The sequence below is a fragment of the Arachis ipaensis genome, chromosome B1, assembly GCF_059453495.1.
Source record: "Arachis ipaensis isolate K30076 ecotype BB chromosome B1, ASM5945349v1, whole genome shotgun sequence".
NCBI lineage: Eukaryota > Viridiplantae > Streptophyta > Magnoliopsida > Fabales > Fabaceae > Arachis > Arachis ipaensis.
Genome location: NC_142436.1, coordinates 152,252,869 through 152,275,075, shown reverse-complemented (window position 1 = coordinate 152,275,075; position 22,207 = coordinate 152,252,869). Strand labels below are relative to the sequence as shown.

Below are 22,207 nucleotides of genomic sequence, written 5' to 3'. Positions count from 1 at the left end.
AGCCCAACCCAACCCAAAAAGAAGCGCTTAATACAGAGAAGGCAGAACAAAATAAAGTTCCTCTCTATACCAAAAAATAAATAAATAAACTTCCTATCTGTAAACCAAAAACAAAACCTCCTACCAAAAACTCCAAATCATAAATGGCATCTTCTTCCTTCTCTGGCTAACGCTATCTTTGGGCCATGATTTGTAAACCAATGATTTTGAGCCTTTTTTGGAAAAATGTATGGGGCCATAATGACGTATATTTGAGCCACGATATTCTAAGCAGGGTCGTCAGTCCAAAGTTTGAGGACATAACAATAACAACAAAGTCAAAACGCAAAGAAATACTCGAGATTATGTCATGCTCTTTGTGTTCGCTTCCAATCTCAGAGAGTAAAAGGAATCACAGGTAAAACTTGGCCATGATTTCGTTGGTGAAGGAGCAATGGAGAACTTTCCTCTTCCTTTTCTCCATCCAATTCTGGAGAATAGGGGATTGCTTTGGACCTTTCCCATTGCTTTTTGTCATTACCAATTAATCAGAGATTTCTTATGTTTCCAAAGACCTAAATCCTATGTAATTAGCAAGAACAGTATATGATTCAGTCTAATCACTTCATATTATTTTATGAGAGATTTGGGAGCTAAATTATTATAAGCAAGTTAAAAGAATATCCCCCAGTATTGGTTCACTGACCACGAATTGAATAATTTCAGCACACGAGTAACACATGGCCTTCGGTTCTCAGAGTGTCACCACACGTGCATTAATCTGCTCACACCCACCCATCCCCATGTCACCATTGATTATCCATTAACCTCAGAAATCGAATAAATTCATAATCCATAAACCCCCCAAAAACCAACACTAAAACACAACCACACACGCGCCATATACCACCTTCACTAACTTAACTCACTTCGCTTCTCCGTTACTTCGAAGAAAGAAAAGTAAAACAATGGTGTCATCATCGTTGTTCAACCCTTCCTTCTCCACTCTCACCCCAAAACCTACTAATCCAACTACCAACAGAAAAAACCGCCTCGCCCCCAACGTAATAGCATGCACCTCATCCACATACGATTCCTCCTCTCCCACCACAAGCACAAACTCTCACCCACCGACGGCGCCGCCGGCAAACCACAGCCGCCGCAACGCCGAAGAGAACATCAAGGACGAGGCACGCCGCCACCGCTCGGCTTCCGGTAGCGACAGCCGAGGCTTCACGGCGAGGTACGTTCCCTTCAACGCGGGATTCGACTCGGCGGAATGGTACTCCCTGGATGATATCGTGTACCGTAGCCGCTCTGGCGGGCTGCTTGACGTTCAACACGACATGGAGGCGCTGTCGAGGTTCGACGGTGCGTACTGGCGCTCTCTGTTCGACTCGCGAGTGGGGAAGACTGCGTGGCCGTACGGCTCCGGCGTATGGAGCAAGAAGGAGTGGGTGCTACCGGAGATCGACCCCGACGACATCGTTAGCGCCTTCGAAGGAAACTCCAACCTCTTCTGGGCCGAACGGTTCGGAAAACAGTACCTCTCCATGAACGACCTTTGGGTCAAGCACTGCGGCATCAGCCACACCGGAAGCTTCAAGGACCTGGGCATGACCGTCCTCGTCAGCCAGGTACAACAAAATTAATTTACTCCCAGTTACACCACATAATTTCTACCCTAACTACCCTAACAGCTTCTCAACAACCTAACTAGTTAAGTTAGCTCCAATTCATTCCAACTGTCAATTACTGAATTCTGCGATGCTGTATTATTATTATTATTATTATTATTATTATTATTATTATTATTATTATTATTATTATCATCAGGTGAACCGATTGCGCAAGTTGAACCGGACGGTTGTAGGGGTTGGGTGCGCTTCAACAGGTGACACGTCAGCGGCTCTCTCGGCGTACTGCGCGGCGGCGGGGATCCCTTCCATCGTGTTCCTTCCCGCGAACAAGATCTCAACGGCACAACTGGTTCAGCCGATTGCGAACGGCGCGTTGGTTTTGAGCATCGACACCGATTTCGACGGCTGCATGAAGCTGATTCGTGAGATCACTTCAGAGTTACCTATCTACTTGGCGAACTCGCTGAACAGCCTGAGGCTGGAAGGTCAGAAAACCGCGGCTATTGAGATTCTTCAGCAGTTCGATTGGGAGGTTCCCGATTGGGTCATCGTTCCCGGCGGAAACCTAGGGAACATCTACGCCTTCTACAAGGGATTCAAATTGTGCAGGGATTTAGGGCTCGTGGATAGGATCCCGAGGCTCGTTTGCGCTCAAGCCGCGAACGCGAATCCTCTGTACCGGTACTACAAGAGCGGGTGGAAGGAGTTTAAGGCCGTGACCGCGAAATCGACGTTCGCTTCTGCAATACAGATTGGCGATCCGGTTTCTATTGATAGGGCGGTGTTTGCGCTGAGAAATTCGGAGGGGATTGTTGAGGAGGCGAGCGAGGAGGAGCTGATGGATGCCATGGCGCAAGCTGATTCGACGGGTATGTTCATATGTCCGCACACTGGGGTGGCTTTGACGGCTCTGATTAAGCTTCGGAGGAGTGGGGTGATAGGGCCCACTGATCGGACGGTGGTGGTTAGCACTGCCCATGGGTTGAAGTTCACTCAGAGTAAGACTGATTATCATTCTGGTGCTATTCCTGGGATGGGTCGGTTCGCTAACCCACCCGTGACGGTGAATCCGGATTTCGGATCCGTGATGGATGTGCTCAGGGGTTTCTTGAAGAGTGACCGCCTAAACAAGAAGTCACTTTGAAAGAATATGCTTATGCAGTTATGCTTACTGGTAAAAGTAAAACTTCATCATTTGTGCTCGTTTGCTCAAGAGGTGTGTGTTGATGGAAAAGTTTTGTAATTATTTTTTTTTTGGAGATAGGTTGTGAGTTTTGTACAAATTTGCTCATTTATTTGAGGGTTTAACTAACCAAGTTAAGTTACTACAGTTAAGTTACTTGTCTGTTTAAATAAGTGTCGGATGTTTGTATGCAATAACTTATTGGTCGATAACAAATCTTTAAAGAAAACTCCGATGTAGTTATTAATCTATCGAACTAAGAGAGATTATAAAAAAAAAATTGAAGATTTAACCAGATAATCAATCAATTTCTGAATTCTGAATATCATTATTGACTTTTGTCATATTCATGATATATATGTAAACACAAATTGTGCCTAACAAGTGAAAAATAAGAGAAGTACTAACTGAAGTGAACGAACTTATTATGTAAACGTATCAATTGCTGATTTCTCCCATGTAAACGATAGATTTTTTTATGTTTTATTTTGAGTATATATGGTGATATTGGGAGAGTTTTGAAGCTATTTTGGTTACTTTTAGCGGACACTGAAAATTTGCAAGCACGTAAGTCTTTTGGTGTAATTATCAAAGAGAAATTTGAGGTAGTATAGCTGAAATATATATTGTTTTGGAATGTTTTTTAAAACTATTATTACTACTAATCGAGTTTAAGAGTAGGTAAAAAGAACCAGTTTCAATGATTATTTTAGATTCTTAAAAAATTCTATAGAAGATATTATAAAGATGATAATAATTTCTCATCGATTAACAAAATACCTAATAACTCATTTTATGAGTTTAATGGCTACATTATAATTATTATTATTATTCTCTCAAAAGAGGAGGTTATCAAATTGATTATATATTTATCTAAAGGAATGTGACTCAACTTATAATACTACACTAAAATATCAAACAACTAATGAAAAAAGAACTTATTCTTTTAGAATAACTAAACCTAAAAGTAATTTATACCTTTATAATGGCGTAAATAAAAAGATTCATAATATTATAAGAAAATTTTCAAGTGTACTGTTATACCGGTGTTTCAGTTATTTTTAATCGTTGATCTTAATTATAAAAAATATATATAATATATATAATTAAGATCAACGGTTAAAAATCACTGATACACCCATATGACAGTATATTTGAAAATCTTCATATAACTCTGATATAGTCACACAAAAAAAAAAAACTCCTATATGACTTCTAACTTAATATTTGAGCGCTAAAAAAGACTCTAAATTATAAGTAAACTATTGGATAACATGTAATAATGCTGGTTAAAGTAAACTATTTCCCATGTGCTTTGTTTCCTACATTTTTCCCCGACAAAGAATGGATTTTTATATCCATGTTTTCCACGTTTTCGCTAGTTCTTAATCTATTCCATATGATAGGAAACGTTGACCATTTAGGTGATAATAGTTTTACAACTCCATCCTAGCTACTTACAACTCATCAGGATAAAAGTAGCTGTAGAGCAAGATAGCAAACATTTAAAAATACACTAAAGATGATTGAAAAGTCTGTTAAAAAGTTATAAATAAAAGATAGTTAAGTCTAAAGAATAATAATAACTGAAAAGAATAGTAGAATGAATAAGGAATACGATTTTTTTTTTTTGTAAAATATACTCAAATTTATTTAATATTTACATTTGTATAATAATTTTTTAATTTATGTTTTTTATTTACACAATCTATGTTTTTTTTTTTGTTCACGGTATCTCCTAACCCAACAAATTAAGAATTAATCCGTCGCGAATCGGAGTTTTATTTAAGGCTCTGTCATTGACCAATGAATCACTGCATGTACAACGCAGGATTCGAATCTCCGACACTTATTTAAGTAGAACCAACCCGAATTGGTTCAATCTATATTGTATAATAAAATGCTCACTTAAATGGGCTAACGGCACATTATTGTCCAAACACGGAGCATGGGATATTTTTCAATCCTCTAGCCCAAGAAAAAATGTTCACCTTCTAAGTTCCGGGAGAATAAAAAAAAAAATTTGGTGGGGAAAAATGTTGTTTTTGCGGCGGTTTTGACAGTACAGAACAGCAGAAGGGACGGGGTCGTTAGATCAAAACTCAAAAAGTAAATACTAACAGTAAAAGAAAACCCTAGCCGTTCCCCCACTAAACCCCGGAACCTCGATTTCGGTTAAGGTTGCACAACCGAACCATCGTTCTCTGTTCAGGAATTTTTAGCTTTAGCAGCAACCTTCGTTGGGAGAACGATATGGTTTGGTTTCAATGCGAGGACTGCGGCGACAACCTCAAGAAGCCCAAGTTGGCTGGTCACTTCCGAAGCTGCTCCGCTTACAGGGTAATCTTACTCACACTTCTATGATTTCATTCAATTTCACATTTACTTCTTTCTTTCTTTTTCATTTACGGTTCATTCATTCATATTCTGCAGTTATCATGCATTGACTGTGGTGAAACTTTTGGCCAAGACACCGTTCAGAACCACACTCAGTGTATGACCGAAGCGGTGCGTCTCTCTTTAGTGCATTTTGAATGAGGTGTAAACTCAGGTGCAGTCAACTTCACGTGAAGTTGATACCTGAGAGCCGTCAGATGATTTGACTAAGTTTTTATCTAACGGCTTTTAAATATCAACTTCTCATTAAGTCGACTTCACCTGAGTTTTCACCTTTGAAATGATCCTATGTTCTGTTAATTAATGAACTATGAGTATGGCAATCTGATATTCTCTGCCTGCTTGATTTATTTGCAGGAAAAGTATGGTCCAAAGGGGCAAGTCAAGAATGGTGCACCTGCAAAGCCTAACAAGGATGGCAACAAGCAAAAGCCTGATGTTGATATCAATGTCGGTTTGTCCGAACGCCCTCCATGGTTTTGTAGGTATATATACACCATTTCAGTACTTTCTAATATTATTGCAGTTGCTCATTGGCGCTTGTTGCACATTATAGAGTGAAACTTAATGAATATGCTTCCTAGTATTTGTTAAAACAGCTTATTCTCTGGTTAAGAAACTTAAAAATTATGTTAAAAAGTGCTATAAACTTAGATTTTTTGTTTGCCTTATTGTTTTGTCCAACTCATTTGAGTATTTGGTTGTGACTTGGCAGTCTTTGCAATACACAAGCTACCAGCAAGCAAACACTTCTTCTCCATGCCGATGGGAAGAAACATCGGGCAAAAGCCCGAGCATACCATGCTTCTAAGCAACCACCGCCCCAGACAGACAAATCTGCACCTGATGCTAAGATTGTGTCGGAGGCTGCTCCTAATGAGGCTACAGACGGCAAAAATGCAGAGCAGCCAAAATTAGAAGAGTCTTCTAAACAAGATAATTTGAAATCAGGGGACAAAATTTCTTCAGCAAAAAAGAGGAAACTTGAAGCGTCGGAGGGTGATCTTATTAAAAAATGCAGGAATGACATTTCTGTTGACACTGGAAATGGAGAAGTTATTCAGGGTGAAGAAGCAGAAGGGAAAGTAGAATCTGCTGTCAAAAATAAAATTAAGTGGAAGAAGTTTATCAAATCAGCTCTGAAATCTGTATGTTCTTTTAACGTTGAAATGACATACTTTCTTGTTTTGTGCTTCATTTACCTGTCTTATACTGATCCTATTTGTATATTTTGGGCATGAGATGATCATATAGATATGATGACTTTAAGATTGGACCTAACTAGAGCTTCTACCATGGGCTGTAATGAGCTTGCTCAGGTTTTGCATTTTGTAATCTTGTGGTGTAAATCTAATTTCTTTTTCTATGGCACTTAAATGTGCTTGTGTTTATTTATTTGTGACAGCAACCTGATGGAACTTTGAAGATGAAGAAACTGAAAAAAGTTGTCCTTAAGGCACTGCAGGAATCTGGCGTCGTAGTGGATGAAACTGAGTTCAGTGAGGCACTTCAGCAGAAAGTAAGTTCATCCACTTGATCGTGTTTCCGTTAATTTGTGTTAAAATGAGATATTAATATGGAGTTCCTCATGAAAATTGTGTGCTTACAGATAAACTCCAGCTCTAGATTTGCTGTTGAGGGCAAGTATGTGCAATTGGTGGCCAAAGACTGAATGCATCAACTTATGATTGAGTCCTAGGAGTTTTTCGAGAATCTCTTGCTGCTGGTTCCTTTATGTTTCAAAACATATGGACTGTCGAAGAGAAGTGAAACTTGTATTCATCCCCTCTTCGCCCACATTTTTGTCCTTCCTGAAAAGAATTGTGAGAAGATTCACTATTGTTTTGCTCAGATGTTCAAGATACAGATTTTTGTTTGGACTTTAGCAAATAGATACAGAATTTGCAGGATATGCATGTTCTTGATTGTGTGACTTAATGTGAAGATATTCTATTTAATTTTAGGCAAGTTTCAGTCAAGTGATTGTATTAAACACAGCTCTATTATTGCTAGCATCTTGAAGTTCTGTTAGGTAGTGTTAGGTAGTGTTTGTTTTGAGGTACTGAGACAGAGACTGAGACTCAGTATCATGTTTGTTGGTTCAGAGATTGGTACTAAAATTTTTGTCTCTGTCCCTAAAATTTCAGTATTTCAGTACCTCCAAAAAGTAGGGACACAGGAGACTAAAATTTTTAGAAATGGAAACTAAAACTTTAATAACATTTTATACCTAAAATATTCTCATTTCAATTAATTAATTCTAATTTTATCTTTTGTACAAATTAAATTAGAGTTTTATTCCTGCTTCAATTTCTGTCTCCCACTTTACACCAAACCAGAATACTGAGATTTATTTCAATCTCCGTCTTTTAATCTCTGTCTCTCAATCTCAATCTTTCTGTCTCTATCTCTCCACCAAACACTACCTAAGAGGCTGAGTATGTTTAATCCATTCCATGTCTCACAAATAAGAAGGAACTTCCTTCACCTCCTTTCCAAACAACATGCCATGTTGGTTTCACGTTTTGAAGCTATCACACTAACGGTGCAGGAGAATCAATCTTGTTTTCTACCATGGTATTCTTTTTTATCAATGAAAGCTTCCATGTTTTCTTCACCTCACACACTTTCTTTGGTTTCATGAGGATGATACCCGGAAATACCCTTCGTCTTTACATTAGTAGCAATGCACATCAACAAAATTTATTGCACAGTATAACATATACAACAATTTCAGTATCCCATGTGTTACATATATATAAAAAAAAATTACTAGTAAAAGTTATAGGCAATTCATAAACACTCGTCACATTTCATGTGAGTATACAGCAATTCACAAAATCATTAAGTCTCAGCTTGCATAGCTGAATGAATTCTTGCAGTGAATTACTTCACCAACGAGATGCAATCCTTTCTTTTTACATCTATCTATTTTGAAGTTCTCATATACAAATGTCCAATAGTTTAAGATAGACCATCCGGAATTGCTTCTATAATTTATTTGTATTTGCTTCTCAAATTTCATCTTTGCACTTAATTTACACCTGGAAGCTGGAAGAACCACCATCTTAACATAAGAATGACTGCTATTATCAGCGATGCCACGGTGCATACTAATGCCTGCAAAGTCAACCACCACGCCAATTTTAGAAAGGGTAATGCTAGGTAGACAAAAAAACAGCCAGAACTTGTCTTATTTAGCATTAATTAATTGTCGCAACAATTAATGAATGCTAAATAAGGTAAGTTATGACTGTTTTTGGCTGATTTTCTTTGGTTACCAAACATTTCCATTTTAGAAAACGGTTAAGCAAATTCAAATACAATAATACACGATATCTGCATGAATGAGCAAACAAACAGGTAGGAATAGGTAGAGAGATTACAGCAATTGCAGAAGCTCCAAGACCTGCCCTTTCCCTAGGATCCTTCTTATAGTGATTTCCAAAATAGAGGATTGTCGCGTAAAACCACATCGGTGGGCATAGGAATCCGAAAAGGAATCTGCAACATAACAAACGACGCCATGAGACAAGATCAATAAATCAGCAAAGACAGTTGATAGCATTACTTACGAGAACCATCCAACTCCACATCCGAAAAATGGAAGTGGTTTATCATAAAGTCCGGTTTGGTAGTCCTCTGTATCTCTAATTAACGAATACTTTCCCTTTCCATGGCCTGCAGCATCTATTGCTTGTCCTGCCATGAACATAGAGTTGCCATGATTTTAGGCAAAAGAAGCATTGATTTGCAGCATAAAGTTCATAAAACTCTGTTTCAAGGAAATTGGGGGCCTGAGGTTGAATCCAAAGCACAATGGGTATATGAAGGGCTTTGTCTAGGCCAGTAGAATTGAAATAGTAATTATGTGCCACTGGAAAACGCCATTTTGAACAGAGAATGTTGCTGTCAACAATTATTACACACAGGAACTAATTCTTTGTGTCTATGATATAACAGATGCAAAGGAAAATATAGGTAGCATTAACTACCAAATTTGTTTCATTTTCAACAGTTAGAAGTAATATGGTAGGATAACTTCTGCAGTAATGTATGTCCCTTGCTGGCTTGCTGCACTCATATACTTAAATAAAAAAATGAATAAAAATGACTGGCATCCAATGGAGCCATCAGCATGCTAATTTGCTTTCCAACAAAACAAAAAATCCAATTTTATATAGAGGTTCAATTATGGTAAATGGCAAGAGTAAATTATACTACATAAAAACTTGGAAAGAAATGGTGAAGCCATTAGAAACAGACTTTTCTTTACAAGGTATATTGACATATCTTTAATATTGGTACCTCTAAATATTGAATAATTTCTCGCAGATGGCCTCAAAAGCTTATCCGAGACAGATCTCACTAATTCCACATTGTTTTTCAAATCAACTGTCTCTTGCATCCTAGCATCTGAAACACCAAATGAAATCCATGGGAAGTAAGTGCATTGAGCTGATAGTCTCTTCTTGAGGTCCAAATTGCCCTATTTATATCAGGAATGCAGTTCTATCTCATAGTTTGAAGTCTCCAAACATATCAACTTTCAAGTTATAGGTGACAAAACTTGTTCTTATGAGAATACACATCTTCATATACAAATTTGTTAGATGAAGGATTTCTTCTGAATTTAAAACGTGTGCCACCCAACAAACAAAAATTCAATTCATATTATCTGATTAAATTCTAGAACTGCTTATATTAGAAAATTCATTTCTCTGTTTGAAAAAGGATATATAAGATATGACAGGATGTTGCAAATATTGGAAAGATGAAACATATACTTAAAGCACAATTTCTAATAAGCATATGCAGTTGTATTTATATTCATAGTATATCAACAATAATGTTTCAGTACCTTTATCCATGGGTAGTGTAGTTAAGTTCACACTCTCAGTCCCTCCAGCTGTTTACTCAAACTACCTGTTTTCGCGAAAATACAACATGCTAAGATAAAATCATGATTTGTCTGAGACTAGAATGTCTCTGTTTAGAACCAGATAATTGAATAGCAAATGTAGCTCATGCAAGGTATATGCTAAATGTATTTGAGGACTTTGGATCTCAGAAGTACTAGATTCAACAAATATGCATGTGCAGCAATTCAAGAACTTGACTCCTAAGCATCCCATATTCTGCAAAATTTCTGATGTTTCATATGAACCATATGTTTATACCATTGCAAAACATGTTAAATACATTAATCTTTTCAGATTTTCCGTTGTTCCAAGGAACCACAAAATTCTTCTTCCACATCTGAACTATAACATATTACAAAAAAACCACCTATGCTCTTTGGTTTGGTTTGGTTAGAAGCAGTAGCAATTACATTAAGTATGAGATTTAGGCATTTGAAGCAGCTACACTATTCACTATCCTCCTCAAAAACCACAAGCTTGTTATTTAAGATACTAATCATGCATTGTATAACAAAGGATATTGTTTATCAAAGCTGGAAAGTTTCAGCATACAGCTGGTAATAACATCTCCCAAATCCAAATTTAGAATTTTCAGGTCACATAAATAATCAAAAAGAATTCTATCACACATGCATCTTTGTCTTTGATTTGACAATACATGTAATAACATACCAAAATAAGTAATGAGCAGACATAAAAATCTGAATCTACAGAAATCATCAACAAAGAAAAGTCTTACATAGTTACACATGTAAAATTTTAATAATAATTTCAAAAAAAATTTCTGCATCAGAAGGAAAAATTGGAAAAACCCATCAGAAAAAGGTAACAGAGAATTAAAGCATTAAACAACAACAGGAAATTGGAAAGGGAAAAGATTAAAGAGACACTGGCCTTCGATGGAGGAAGAAGGAGTCTTACTTGTTGAAAATATCTAAGAAAAAGAGAGGAACTTTGCGTTATTCAACATAAAAAGCAATTGCTGCTTCCTCTACAATTCATCTGTTTATGGATCAAAGAGACCCTCTTTCAAGATTAACTATTGAAAGCTCAACAGAATTGACTTGAGTTCTTCTCTGTCCTATTTTGAGTTAATACTTAATATGAATATGGAAATTAATAAAAAAACTAAAACAAGAAAAAAAGGTCACTTTATAAACAGGAAACTAATATTTACTTTAATTTTTTTTTTCTCCAATTGATCGAGTTGATCTTCAGTTTTTTACGTAGATTCCTTGGGTGCTTCAGGCCTGGTTTGGTAGCTTGTTAAAGCTGGTATTTGAAAAAAAATATTTTTTTAAAAAAAAATTATAATTGTTATATTTTATAAATTGTAATAAAAGTAATTTTTGATAGGTGTAAATTATATTGATTGTATTCAATAAAATTTGCATAATTTAAAATAATTTTAATAAGAGTGAATACTACATTTGACCTCTAATCCTTTTTTTTTTGGACAGATTAATTTCTGTACAAAAAAAAATAACATTGACTTTTTTGACACAGAGATTTCGTTGTCCTTTTGAAGTAATTATCAGGGATCAGATTGAGTTTTTTTTTATCAAGGACCTCATTGTTTTTTGAGGTAATTGTCAGAGACTATTTTAAATTTTTCTCTATTAATAATCATAATATAATAAAAAAATTGATATATATTATTAAATTTTATTATTTTAATAAATAGTAGTGCTAGTAGTTGTGAATTTTATTTTTCATCTTCGTCCTTTCGGGAAGTATTTAATTGAAAAATCTTGTATAGTTTTGTTTTATTGTATATTTTATTTGGATAAATTTGTATAAAAGTTGGTGACAAGTAACATAAAAAAAAAATTATAAAGTAAGGGTTTCTTTTTAAAAGGTAATAATATATAACTGAAAAACACTAAAAAATAAACAAATTTTATTATTTTTGATCAGTAATTAATTAATAATATTTAAAAATATGAATTAAAGATATATTATTAAATTGTTAAATTAAAAAAATCAAATTAATAACTAAAAATATTGATAAAAATAATAAATTTCTTGAACTTTTTCTTATATATAGTTTGTTTTTCCGAAGGAAAAAAGTGACCGACTCAACATGATATTCCACCTAAATATTGAGATATGATAAAAAAAATAAATAAATAAATAATAAGTACTAACTCTACTTTTTTTTTTTTCTGGTGACTCTAACTCTACTTTATTTATCAGTTAGTCTTTTCATTCATTTATCAATATAATATATTATGATTGTGGGATTTTTATCATCTAATAAAAGTTAATCTGGTTACGTTACCAAAAGCATTTCTACTAATTTCTGTTAACTCTTATTTATAATTGTATTTAATAAAAATATTTTTGTGAATGTGTCTAATAAAAATATCTTTTTTATAATTAAGTTTAATAAAAATATCTTTATAAATATATTTTTTAAATATATTTCTTTATACATATATTTAAAATATAATAATTAATTATTATTAATAATAAGTTAGCAGATAATCTATTAGTATCCTATACTTTTCCAATAAAAGCACGCATTTTGACACAAAGGGAGTGGTGACACAAGATACAAAACTGGTGTACATAATTTTCAATTTGGGATGATCACTACAACATACATTATGCGAAATAAAATAAATCAAATACTCCCCTATATAAATGTCCACATCTTCATTAAAGATTTCATGATTTAAAGTAGGTAGGTGAGGCAGGGCCTGCTTAATTTATAAATCAATCCAGGCAATATAATAGGATTATAGGAGGATAACTCCATTCATCAAAAGAAGCAGTTGCCTTTCTCTTTATCATTAGTAATATTATTTACTGAACATTTTCTCCCTGAAGCATCTAAAAATAAAGTAGCTTGGAATTAAACCATATAAATGGTTGAGGTGTTAAATTGATGGTTGCATGCTGAGTGGGCTTAAACCTTATATCGTGGCACTTGCAGACAAAGGAGACTTAAGAGTTTGAATAGTCAGATATGGCAACTCTTGACTTACTAAATCAACTTCACAGCTACAATTGTTGAGTTATCTTATCTTAATTCTTTATGTAAAAATTGGGCATTAGTTATCCATCTGCCACAATGCATTGCTTGTAAACAAAGACAAGTAGAAAATTCTGATGTAAACCAAAAACTGCAAGAGTCTTGGGCAAGTATAAAATCAATTTGGTAAATTATATGGTAAAGATATAAGTTTACATATTTTTCTTTTTATGGGATGAAAAAGAGATTGAAAAAGTTAGGACTTACATTTTGAACAATAATAAAATAATAAAAAATAACTATAAAAAGAATTTATATTCTCTCTATACAACTTTAATTTGTATAGTAAAACGTCCCATTCAATTTTAGTTTTTACCAACATAAAAAAGAAGAAAATTTCACCTTATAACCACTATACAGTGTCTACATATATACACAGATGTATGATTTAGGGAATTCTTGTAATATATTGGATCAGATTAAAAAGAGATGGTTGCTTATCAGTCACTCAACCAAAAGTATTCCAAATCAAAATATCTCATTTTTAAGTAGGAAATTAACTAATACTAATAAAAAAAAACTAAACAATTTCTTTTTCAAAGATTAAATTGTTTTCATATGACTTTAAAGATTTTGAGATTTAAGTTGTGGAATCAACTACAAATATAATTATTAGATTAAACTGACTATATTACATCCATTTAAGTTCAGTCCTTTCCCAAATCCTAAGTTAAGGTGAAATGTTTGTACAATGGATTTTTTTTTAAATCTTTTTCAGGTGAAGAATCAAGGAATCTTATTTTTTATGGAAAAATAGGAGATAATACTTAATTTGGTCCCTGAACTTACACGCGAGTCTCAATTTAGTTCTTAAAGTTTCAATTGTCTCTATTTAGTCCTCAAACTTTGTGAACATAACTCATATTAGTCCTTGAAACAATTTTCAACGTACAAACTTTAACGGAAGACTGTCGTGAACAACCGGATGCCACACTAAACCTTGTAAAATGATGTCATTTTAGTTTTGACACTCAAATAACCCAAAAACAACATCGTAAATGGTGTTTATTAAAATTTTACTTAACAAAATAAGTGATATGACACCGTTTTTGAGCTATTTAAATGCCAAAACTAAAACTACATTATTTTACAAGTTTTAACGTGACATCTGATAGTCTATAATAGCGCTCCATTAACGTTTTTATACTAAAAATCGTCTCAGGGACTAATATGAAGCACGTTTATAAATTTTGGGGACTAAATAGAGGCAATTGAAACCTCAAGAACTAAATTAAGACTTGTGTGTAAGTTCAGGACCAAATTGAGTATTAACTCGGAAAAAGTAGATAGATATGGTGAACTCAGGGTTAAATAAATTCTTGGCAATGCAAATAGCAACTCCGTTGTAGTCTAGGTGGTTAGGATACTCGGCTCTCACCCGAGAGACCCGGGTTCAAGTCCCGGCAACGGAAAATAATTTTTGGGTCATAGTATGGGCCAGTTCAACTAATTAAAATACATCTATCTAAAGTTCTGATACTGTGGCCCAAATAGGCCCAATTATCTGAGCCCATTATGGATTTGCGGTGACTGCTGAGTTGTGTGGGATCGCTCTGGAACGTTGACACGACAGCTACCTCACTCACTCTCGTGTCTTGAATCTTCTTTCTCCTTGTGTGTGTTCGTGGCACCCTCTCGCGCTTTCTGCAACTTCGTTAACCTGTATTAATTGAATGCAACACGAAGCAACGGAGATAGATTTTGTTTTACTGATAACTGAAAATGGGTGAAGCTGCTGAAGCTACCACTCTCTATCATCATCATCGTAATCGTAATCATGAGAGTGAGTACGATCGCAATCAACGACTTGAAGTTGACCTATACCCTTTGAGCAATTACTACTTTGGCGCCAAACACTCTATTCCTTTCAAGGATGAAACCCTAGCTGATCGCTTTTCCAGGATGAAATCCAAGTTCGTTCTTTTTCCTTAATCTAAGTTCTGTTTTCTCTGATTTTACAATTTCACTTGTGTTCTAGCTTTGTTCCTTCCTTCTTCGGTCTAACTCTCTTTTAATTTTGCACCTTAGCTATGCTGCTCGTGGAATCCGTAATTGCGTGGAAGCTGTCATTCTGGTGGGTTGTTTCTCTTGTTCCTTCACCCTTCATGGTTTTTCTTTCACAGTTTTTTTTTTTTTTATTAATAAAATACCTTGATAATTTTGTTCACTTGATTGAGTAGTTCCATGGAAGTGTTACCTAAAAGATTAGTAATTCATGATTGGAGGAAAAATGTTGTGCTTTATATGTTGTTTTTGGAAAACAAGTTTATATTAGTAATATGGTATATATGATTGAGCTCATGCTATATTATTTCCTTTCTCTGAAATTTTTCGGTTACATGTTAATTTTTACTTGAATTTTGGGAGGAAAGCATGGAAGGCTGAAATTGACTTGAATTTTCTTTGAGTAATATTCATATTTGTTATTGGTTATTTGCATTCGTTGTCCCTGAAGTGCTGGATAACAGTCCATGTTCTATGCCATTGATACAAGCAATATGTTTGTGTGCTGACAGAATGTAAATGTTCTTGGAACAGGTTGAGTTGTTCAAACATCCACATTTGCTGCTGTTGCAAGTCAAGAATTCCTTCTTTAAACTACCTGGTGGTCGCTTAAGACCAGGTGAATCAGGTATCGTAGGAAGCCTCAAAAGCTCGAAATGGGAGGCTAAGTTATTGTTTGATAATATTTTCCTACCTGCATTTCTAACAAGCAAGATTCTATGAATTTCCAGATATTGATGGATTGAGGCGTAAGCTGGTAAGGAAGCTATCTGTTAATGAAGATGACAATGGGACTGAATGGGAGGTATTAAACTCGTTATTTTTCAATTGTCACCATATACCTACCTCACTACTATATATAGTTCATCATATGAATTGTGCTATACTTGATTTAGGTGGGTGAGTGCCTTGGAATGTGGTGGAGAGCTGAATTCGAAACATTATTGTATCCCTACCTGCCACCTAATGTGAGAAAACCTAAGGTATGTAATCATTCAAATGGCTTTGCTTATGTAGTTGAGGATGCCCTTATAGTCTTGTTTATGGTTTTGTGGTGAAGGAGTGTACGAAACTTTTTCTTGTGAAGCTGCCGGAGAGTCGAAAATTCATTGTGCCAAAGAACCTAAAGTTGCTTGCAGTTCCATTGTGCCAAATTCATGAAAACCAAAAGGTATGGATTTCCAAATTCATGAAAATCAGAAGGTATGGATTTCCATTGGACCCGGAAAGTATTTAGGTCACAGGCTATATGATGCTTGAATTGATTCACATTGTTGTATATTAGGGAATTAAAACCATGTTAGAATCATTTGAGGATAATATAAACTATAGAAGTTCCTTATGCTCATTTTTTGGTGACTGAAGTTATGACTTAACACAGTGGTGCTATGTTTTCCTGAATGCCTTTATTTTTGCATTTTGCAGAGATATGGGCAAGTGATATCAGCGGTCCCTCAGCTGCTTTCAAAGTTCTCCTTCAACATGATTGAATCCTAAGTCATTGGCATGATGCAACCTTCGGTAGCTGAACATGGCCTTGACGACTTGTACATATATATATATATATATATATATATATATATATAGAGAGAGAGAGAGAGAGAGAGAGAGAGAGTGTATACAAGAGTGATAGTGATGATGAAAACTTGAAATTAGATATGTGTATGTTATTTCAATGGTTGGTTTGAAAATTTTCCATTGAGTACTTACCACCTTCCTTTTCTTTTGGGGTTTTTTTTGTTTTTTTCTTTTTCAATAATACACGTACATACCCCCTCATACACTAGACGCACATGATTTTTAGCCTTTGCTTCATGGGAGTTGTCTGTAAGTGTGAAATAGCAACTCCAAATGAGTGATTCATTCAGCTACACTCCTCTCACTCACTCACTCTCATTCTCTCTTCTTCTCAAATCATGACAAGACAAATATTTGCCAGACATTCCTTTGATTTCAACCACAACCGGGCCTAAGTTTTTTGTAATGTGAACTTGTGAAAAAACACAGTTAAATCTTTCAGTAGCTACTACTTCTGTATTATTATGTCCATCTCCCACCGGACAACTGAACAACCAGAATTTTAAAGCCAAAGCCTATCATTTTTAAAGTTTAAGCACTACAAAAAAACAAACCATACAATATTGCAAATCACACGGGAACTGAAAGCAGCAACTGTATGATTTATTGCATGTAAATTGAGCTTAGTCAGCAATATAAAACTTGTTTGCACAAATTGCAGCCACTATAGTTTTAATATATTAACCTAACGAATGAATAATAAAGGGGGATTATCGATAACAAAAAAGGGTTGAAGTACCTAAGTTCATGTTGTTCACCAATAATCACGGCAAGAGCATAGCCCGTCTTTAAAATGATGGAACCTTTTAGCATCTCTAATGATGAGTTCTCTTCCAACAATCTTAGAAATAATCTTCAGTGCAGTATGACAATCCCCACAAACTCGAAGGTTCTTAATTACCCTGATAGGAGAGCGAGCAGAGCTGCTAAGGAGACCATAAGCAACAGCAAGTCTCTCACTATGGGCAAGCAGAGCTTCTTCTTTTCCTTCTTGGTCTATGTCATGCAACACAAACTTTGTCTCTGGAATATAGCCAGCTTCTTTCATCTGCGACTTCATACTTCTAAGCAAGGCATATATTTTATCATTTTCAGGATGAGAAGTATCTCCGGCTCTATATTCATGGACTCGGCTCCTTACTTCCAGTAGATTTTTGCTTGCTAGTTTCCTGTCTTTCTCTTTTGTCAAGTCTGAGGCTTTGACAGGTACAAGGCCAGCCTTGGATTGCTCAATTAAGCGCGAAGGATCTAGTTGCTCAACTAACTCAGCACAACGATACCCCAGCTCAGTGTTTCCGTGAGCTCTACAGAGATTCATCATAGTCTCCCATACATCAACACTTGGCTCCATTGGCATCTTTTCAATGAATTCAAAGGCTTCATCCAGATGCCCAATACTACCAATCATGTCTACTACACTGACAAAATGAGCCATAGATGGTACAATACCAAAATCCTTGCTCATGGATTCAAAGTGTAGCATTCCTTCATCAATATCTCCCAGCATACTGCATGTCAAAAACACCCCGATGAACATCTGACCATCAGGTTTCAGTCCCTTTTCTTTAAATTGAGTGAATAGATCAATGGAATCTTCAGCAAACCCATTCTTAGCAAGCTGTGTTATCATAGTATCCCATGTAGTCAAATTGCGCTCTGGCATATTATTGAACACATTGAGTGCGTCATCCACAGAACCACATTCAAAATACATCTCCAGTATCTTATTATAAGTGCTGACTTGGAGGGGTGACAGATATTGCAAAGCATTTCTGTGTACAATTTTTGCCTCTTCAAGAGACTTGGCCTCTCCACAATGGTGCATTAATTGTAAATATCGTGGCAAATCCACAGGAATATGCAATTTTGCCAACAATTCCAAAACTTCAACTGCTTCCTTCACTTTACCGTCCATGCAGAAACCATCCAGTTCCTCAAGTGTGCCTCTATATGGACTATCATTAGATGCTTCAGCTGATACGCCATCAGGTTTTGCGGAGCCAAATGTTGATCCCTGTACAGTATTCCAGTTTGGAGAATACTGACCATTTTTCGGAGTTTGCTGAAATTGTTCAGTACCCAAGTATCGCTCACTAAACTCATTACTCCCTGAGTAATGATCATTTGGTGACGGATTACGAATATTTGTAGGAAGATTCCCTAAAAGATTTCCCGGAGACTCTGAAAGCCTAGGTGAGCTATGAGCATTTGGATACTGCATCCTTCCTCTGGGTTCTTGTGTCCAATTCTGGTTCCCAGTAAATGCATTTTGATGCATTCCAATTCCCTTTGAATTATCACCACCGACCCCAACTTGCTTCTCTTGCATCCTTGTATTGCTTTGACCATAGTACCCATTGACGCCTCCATTATGTTCAAAGGAATTGTTCTGAACTGAATTCCTAGAGATGCTTATATGACTTTCATTTGCAACCTGACCAGCTCCATAAGAAATTCTACCAGAACTGCCATGATTATTTCCATACGACCCACTAAAATTTCCACCACGAGCAGCTAAATTATTCCCATATTCATTTCGAATTCCCTCTGGATGACCCCAGTTCTGGTTTATGTTCTGCCGATTTCCCGCCGAAGTTCCTCCGATAGAACCATTTGCATTTGCTTGAGCAGAATAATCTGGACTGTGCCTACACACTAGCTGGTTCTGATGTGAACCTGGGTTACTTTGAGTTTCTCTGTAAAACCCAGCATTGTTTTGCATCCGATAACCTAGAGAATCATCTGTTTGGTTACTACCAGAAACCTGAAAATCTGACCTTTCTGCAGCAGTACTAATAGTCCTCAACAAGTTAAGGGTTTTAATAAAATCCGCAGAGTCACCCATACAAGAACCATTCCGGAACTTCAGAAGAGAACTAAATTTAAGTAGTGAGGTTCTATTAGAAGACATTGATGGCATGAGACCGAAAAGAGAATCCAGCTAGTTTGCCAAAAGTGGTGTGTTCTATTAGTAATTTGAAAATCTGAAGAAAGAATGAGTAAAATAAAATGAAAAAATATATATAATCAGTTCATAGAAGATATAACTAAAAAAGAAAAGCAATAATTGCTTATTGATGCAGTAAAGAAATAAAATGATCAAACTCAATATTCATCCTTTGCATAACGGAAACTTACAGTAGAGAGCATAGTTATTAAAACCAAACCAGTAATTGACCTGGTCAAATGACCGGATCACCAGTCACTGGTTCAACTGGTGGGTCACTAATTACCCGGTTGACCCGGTCATAGTTAAATAAAAATAACATTAACATAAAAAATTAAAATTTAAAATACATGTCTTCACAAATATATTAATAACAATCAAATATCAATTCTTAGACATAACTAATAATGCAAAAAGAGATAATAAACTAGTCACTGGTACAAAATACTTTCTCAATTTAAATGAACAAGAGAGAGCAAAAGATAACACAATCAGTAAATCAAATCCGAGAAATGATCAGAAAATCGGCATCTATATCTTCATAGGACAAATTTAAAGCTTGACCAACATTTCCTTCATTTTGATTTGCATCTATATCTACATTTGTATATGTTTCACAAATCAATACCAAGAATAATTCATAATAATACAAACAGAACAATTTAACTAAACAATTTTATTCTGAGTTGCAACATACATGAACTTCATTTTCAACTACAATAATCTTCAGCAGCAAAATATTTAGCTCAAAAGATGATTTACAGCAACAAAATATTTAGCTAGGTGATTATTTCAGCAAGACAACAATAGCTTCAATCTCCAGTGATGATAATCAGTAACAAATTCAAATTATTTTTAGCAACAAAAAATTTAACTAAGTGATTATTCGGCAAGACATCAACAAACTCAACATTCAATCAGTAACAAATTCAATCAGCAATGAACAAATTTAAGTTAAGTGACCTGATATTCTGTAACAAATTCCAGCAGCAGATTCAATTTTCAGCAACAAATTCAACTTTCAGCAACAATATCAGAAGTGCAGAATTACAGCAACAAAATTGAAACTGAAAGAAAGGGTGAATTGGTTGGAACTCACCAAATCGGTTGCGCGAAGGACGATGACGGCGAGGCTCGAAGCAAGAAGACAAACGAAGACCAGCCCACCAGGACCTGCTGCCGGCGACGAGGAGCGCAGGGAAGGCGTGCGTCTGAGTGCGAGACGGTGACGAGACAGAGAGCGACGACGACCGGCCCCGGGACCTGCTGCTGCTGCCGCGGCGACGACAATCGCGGGGAAGGCACGCTAGTTGGTTGCGAAACGGTGACGGTGAGGAAGCTGGTTCCGTTTGGTTCTGCCGCCGGCGAAGCGAGCGCAGGAAGGCGGCGACTGCGCTTGAGACTGTGAGGACACAGAGCGCGACGAGTGGCTGAGTCCAAAACGGTGAGTGCCAGACCGAGAGAGAAGTGAGACACCGGAGACCAGAGTGGCGTGAGACGGTGAGAGAGCTTGAGGGAGAGAGTGGCGAGAAAGAGACCAGAGAAGAAAGATGTTGAGGCTTTAGGGGTGGGTACTGGGTAGTGGCTCATGAAGTATCCATGGGCAACTTTGATTTGGGCTTGGGCTGTGCCTATCTGGGCTTCAACAGTAACTCAAGCCCATATTTAGAAAAGATTTTTAAAAACTTTTATCTTTTCCATGACCAAAAAACACTTTTTTAGTCTTTATGGTATTTTTATCAATAAAAAAATTACACAAGGACCATTAATAAAAAAAAAAAAATCAGATTCACAACGGATTAATTTTTTGTCGGTCGAATTGGAAGATATCGTAAACAACCAAATAAAAAAATACTCCTACAACTGAGGCCTAGTTGAGATAACATATTAACATGCTTTTTAATATGTTGTACTCAAATACAAACTTTGGCATAGTGGATAAGAACCCTTAAAAATACTGGGCATGTGAATACATAGTGTGTGAATTCGTGATATAATATCTAGGATTAAATACTATGTAATAGTTAGCTAAGTAGTCTTCTACTCCATTTAAGCAATTTAGTAAAAGAGCAAACCTATAAAAAATGTTTATGATATGTGTGGTCCTTTTGATCCGTTAAATAATACTGTAACATATTAATTAGAGACATAAATAAATAAGTATATTTTTAGTGAATTGAAAATCTCAAAAGGTCTCTCGTATTGTAATAATGAACTCAGACTAGTCCTAAAGTTGTGTAAGTGACATCACATTGGTCTCTCGATAGACTAAATAGATACTACTCGTATATAGCAACCATCAACTATGTTATACAACAACTACTCAATTGTTCTAAATAGCAGTAAACAGATTTATTATTCATCACACATAACAATAAACAACAATATATTAAGATATTTAACAATAAACAACAGTAAAGAGATTTACTAATCAACAGTTATATCTCATAATCTTTTATTACTACCATTAATTAAGATATCTAGCAATAAACAACAAAAATATCTTTTGCATGTCTGAAA

At 35.6% G+C, this 22,207-nt stretch overlaps 5 protein-coding genes and 1 non-coding gene across 7 annotated transcripts; 4 read left to right on the top strand and 2 right to left on the bottom strand.

The window, feature by feature from the left end:
- Positions 1–668: 668 nt before the first annotated feature.
- LOC107643433 (threonine synthase 1, chloroplastic) lies at positions 669–2,955 on the top strand. The gene is made up of 2 exons (XM_088502319.1): positions 669–1,616; positions 1,816–2,955. The coding sequence occupies exons 1-2, from the start codon at positions 948–950 to the stop codon at positions 2,761–2,763; spliced, it is 1,617 nt and encodes a 538-aa protein (XP_088358445.1). The 5' UTR covers positions 669–947; the 3' UTR covers positions 2,764–2,955.
- Positions 2,956–4,843: 1,888 nt separating this feature from the next.
- LOC107643401 (zinc ion binding protein) lies at positions 4,844–7,228 on the top strand. Of its 2 annotated transcripts, XR_015902646.1 has the most exons (7): positions 4,844–5,142; positions 5,236–5,310; positions 5,557–5,684; positions 5,915–6,347; positions 6,454–6,518; positions 6,605–6,718; positions 6,809–7,195. XR_015902646.1 is itself a non-coding variant. In XM_088502318.1 (6 exons), the coding sequence occupies exons 1-6, from the start codon at positions 5,056–5,058 to the stop codon at positions 6,869–6,871; spliced, it is 900 nt and encodes a 299-aa protein (XP_088358444.1). In that variant the 5' UTR covers positions 4,844–5,055; the 3' UTR covers positions 6,872–7,228. The 2 variants fall into 2 exon arrangements, 1 of the variants encoding a protein (XP_088358444.1); XM_088502318.1 differs by lacking the exon at positions 6,454–6,518 and having other exon boundaries at positions 6,809–7,228.
- A 648-nt stretch (positions 7,229–7,876) lies between these two features.
- LOC107643417 (uncharacterized) lies at positions 7,877–11,317 on the bottom strand. Its single transcript, XM_016347071.3, has 6 exons — positions 11,043–11,317; positions 10,061–10,125; positions 9,508–9,615; positions 8,775–8,901; positions 8,586–8,703; positions 7,877–8,319 (listed from the first exon to the last, which is right to left on the bottom strand). The coding sequence occupies exons 2-6, from the start codon at positions 10,068–10,070 to the stop codon at positions 8,233–8,235; spliced, it is 450 nt and encodes a 149-aa protein (XP_016202557.1). The 5' UTR covers positions 10,071–10,125; positions 11,043–11,317; the 3' UTR covers positions 7,877–8,232.
- Positions 11,318–14,497: 3,180 nt separating this feature from the next.
- TRNAE-CUC (transfer RNA glutamic acid (anticodon CUC)) lies at positions 14,498–14,570 on the top strand. Its single transcript has one exon. It is a non-coding gene; the product is annotated as a tRNA-Glu (tRNA).
- Positions 14,571–14,743: 173 nt separating this feature from the next.
- Positions 14,744–16,867, top strand: CFIM-25 (homolog of CFIM-25). Its single transcript, XM_016347029.2, has 7 exons — positions 14,744–15,071; positions 15,187–15,232; positions 15,697–15,790; positions 15,894–15,967; positions 16,059–16,145; positions 16,223–16,333; positions 16,588–16,867. The coding sequence occupies exons 1-7, from the start codon at positions 14,881–14,883 to the stop codon at positions 16,657–16,659; spliced, it is 675 nt and encodes a 224-aa protein (XP_016202515.2). The 5' UTR covers positions 14,744–14,880; the 3' UTR covers positions 16,660–16,867.
- Positions 16,868–17,322: 455 nt separating this feature from the next.
- On the bottom strand, positions 17,323–21,250 carry LOC107643385 (pentatricopeptide repeat-containing protein At4g32450, mitochondrial-like). Its single transcript, XM_016347019.3, has 2 exons — positions 20,787–21,250; positions 17,323–19,724 (listed from the first exon to the last, which is right to left on the bottom strand). Exon 2 carries the CDS (start codon positions 19,658–19,660, stop codon positions 17,495–17,497), a length of 2,166 nt encoding a protein of 721 aa, XP_016202505.1. The 5' UTR covers positions 19,661–19,724; positions 20,787–21,250; the 3' UTR covers positions 17,323–17,494.
- Between the last annotated feature and the right edge of the window lie 957 nt (positions 21,251–22,207).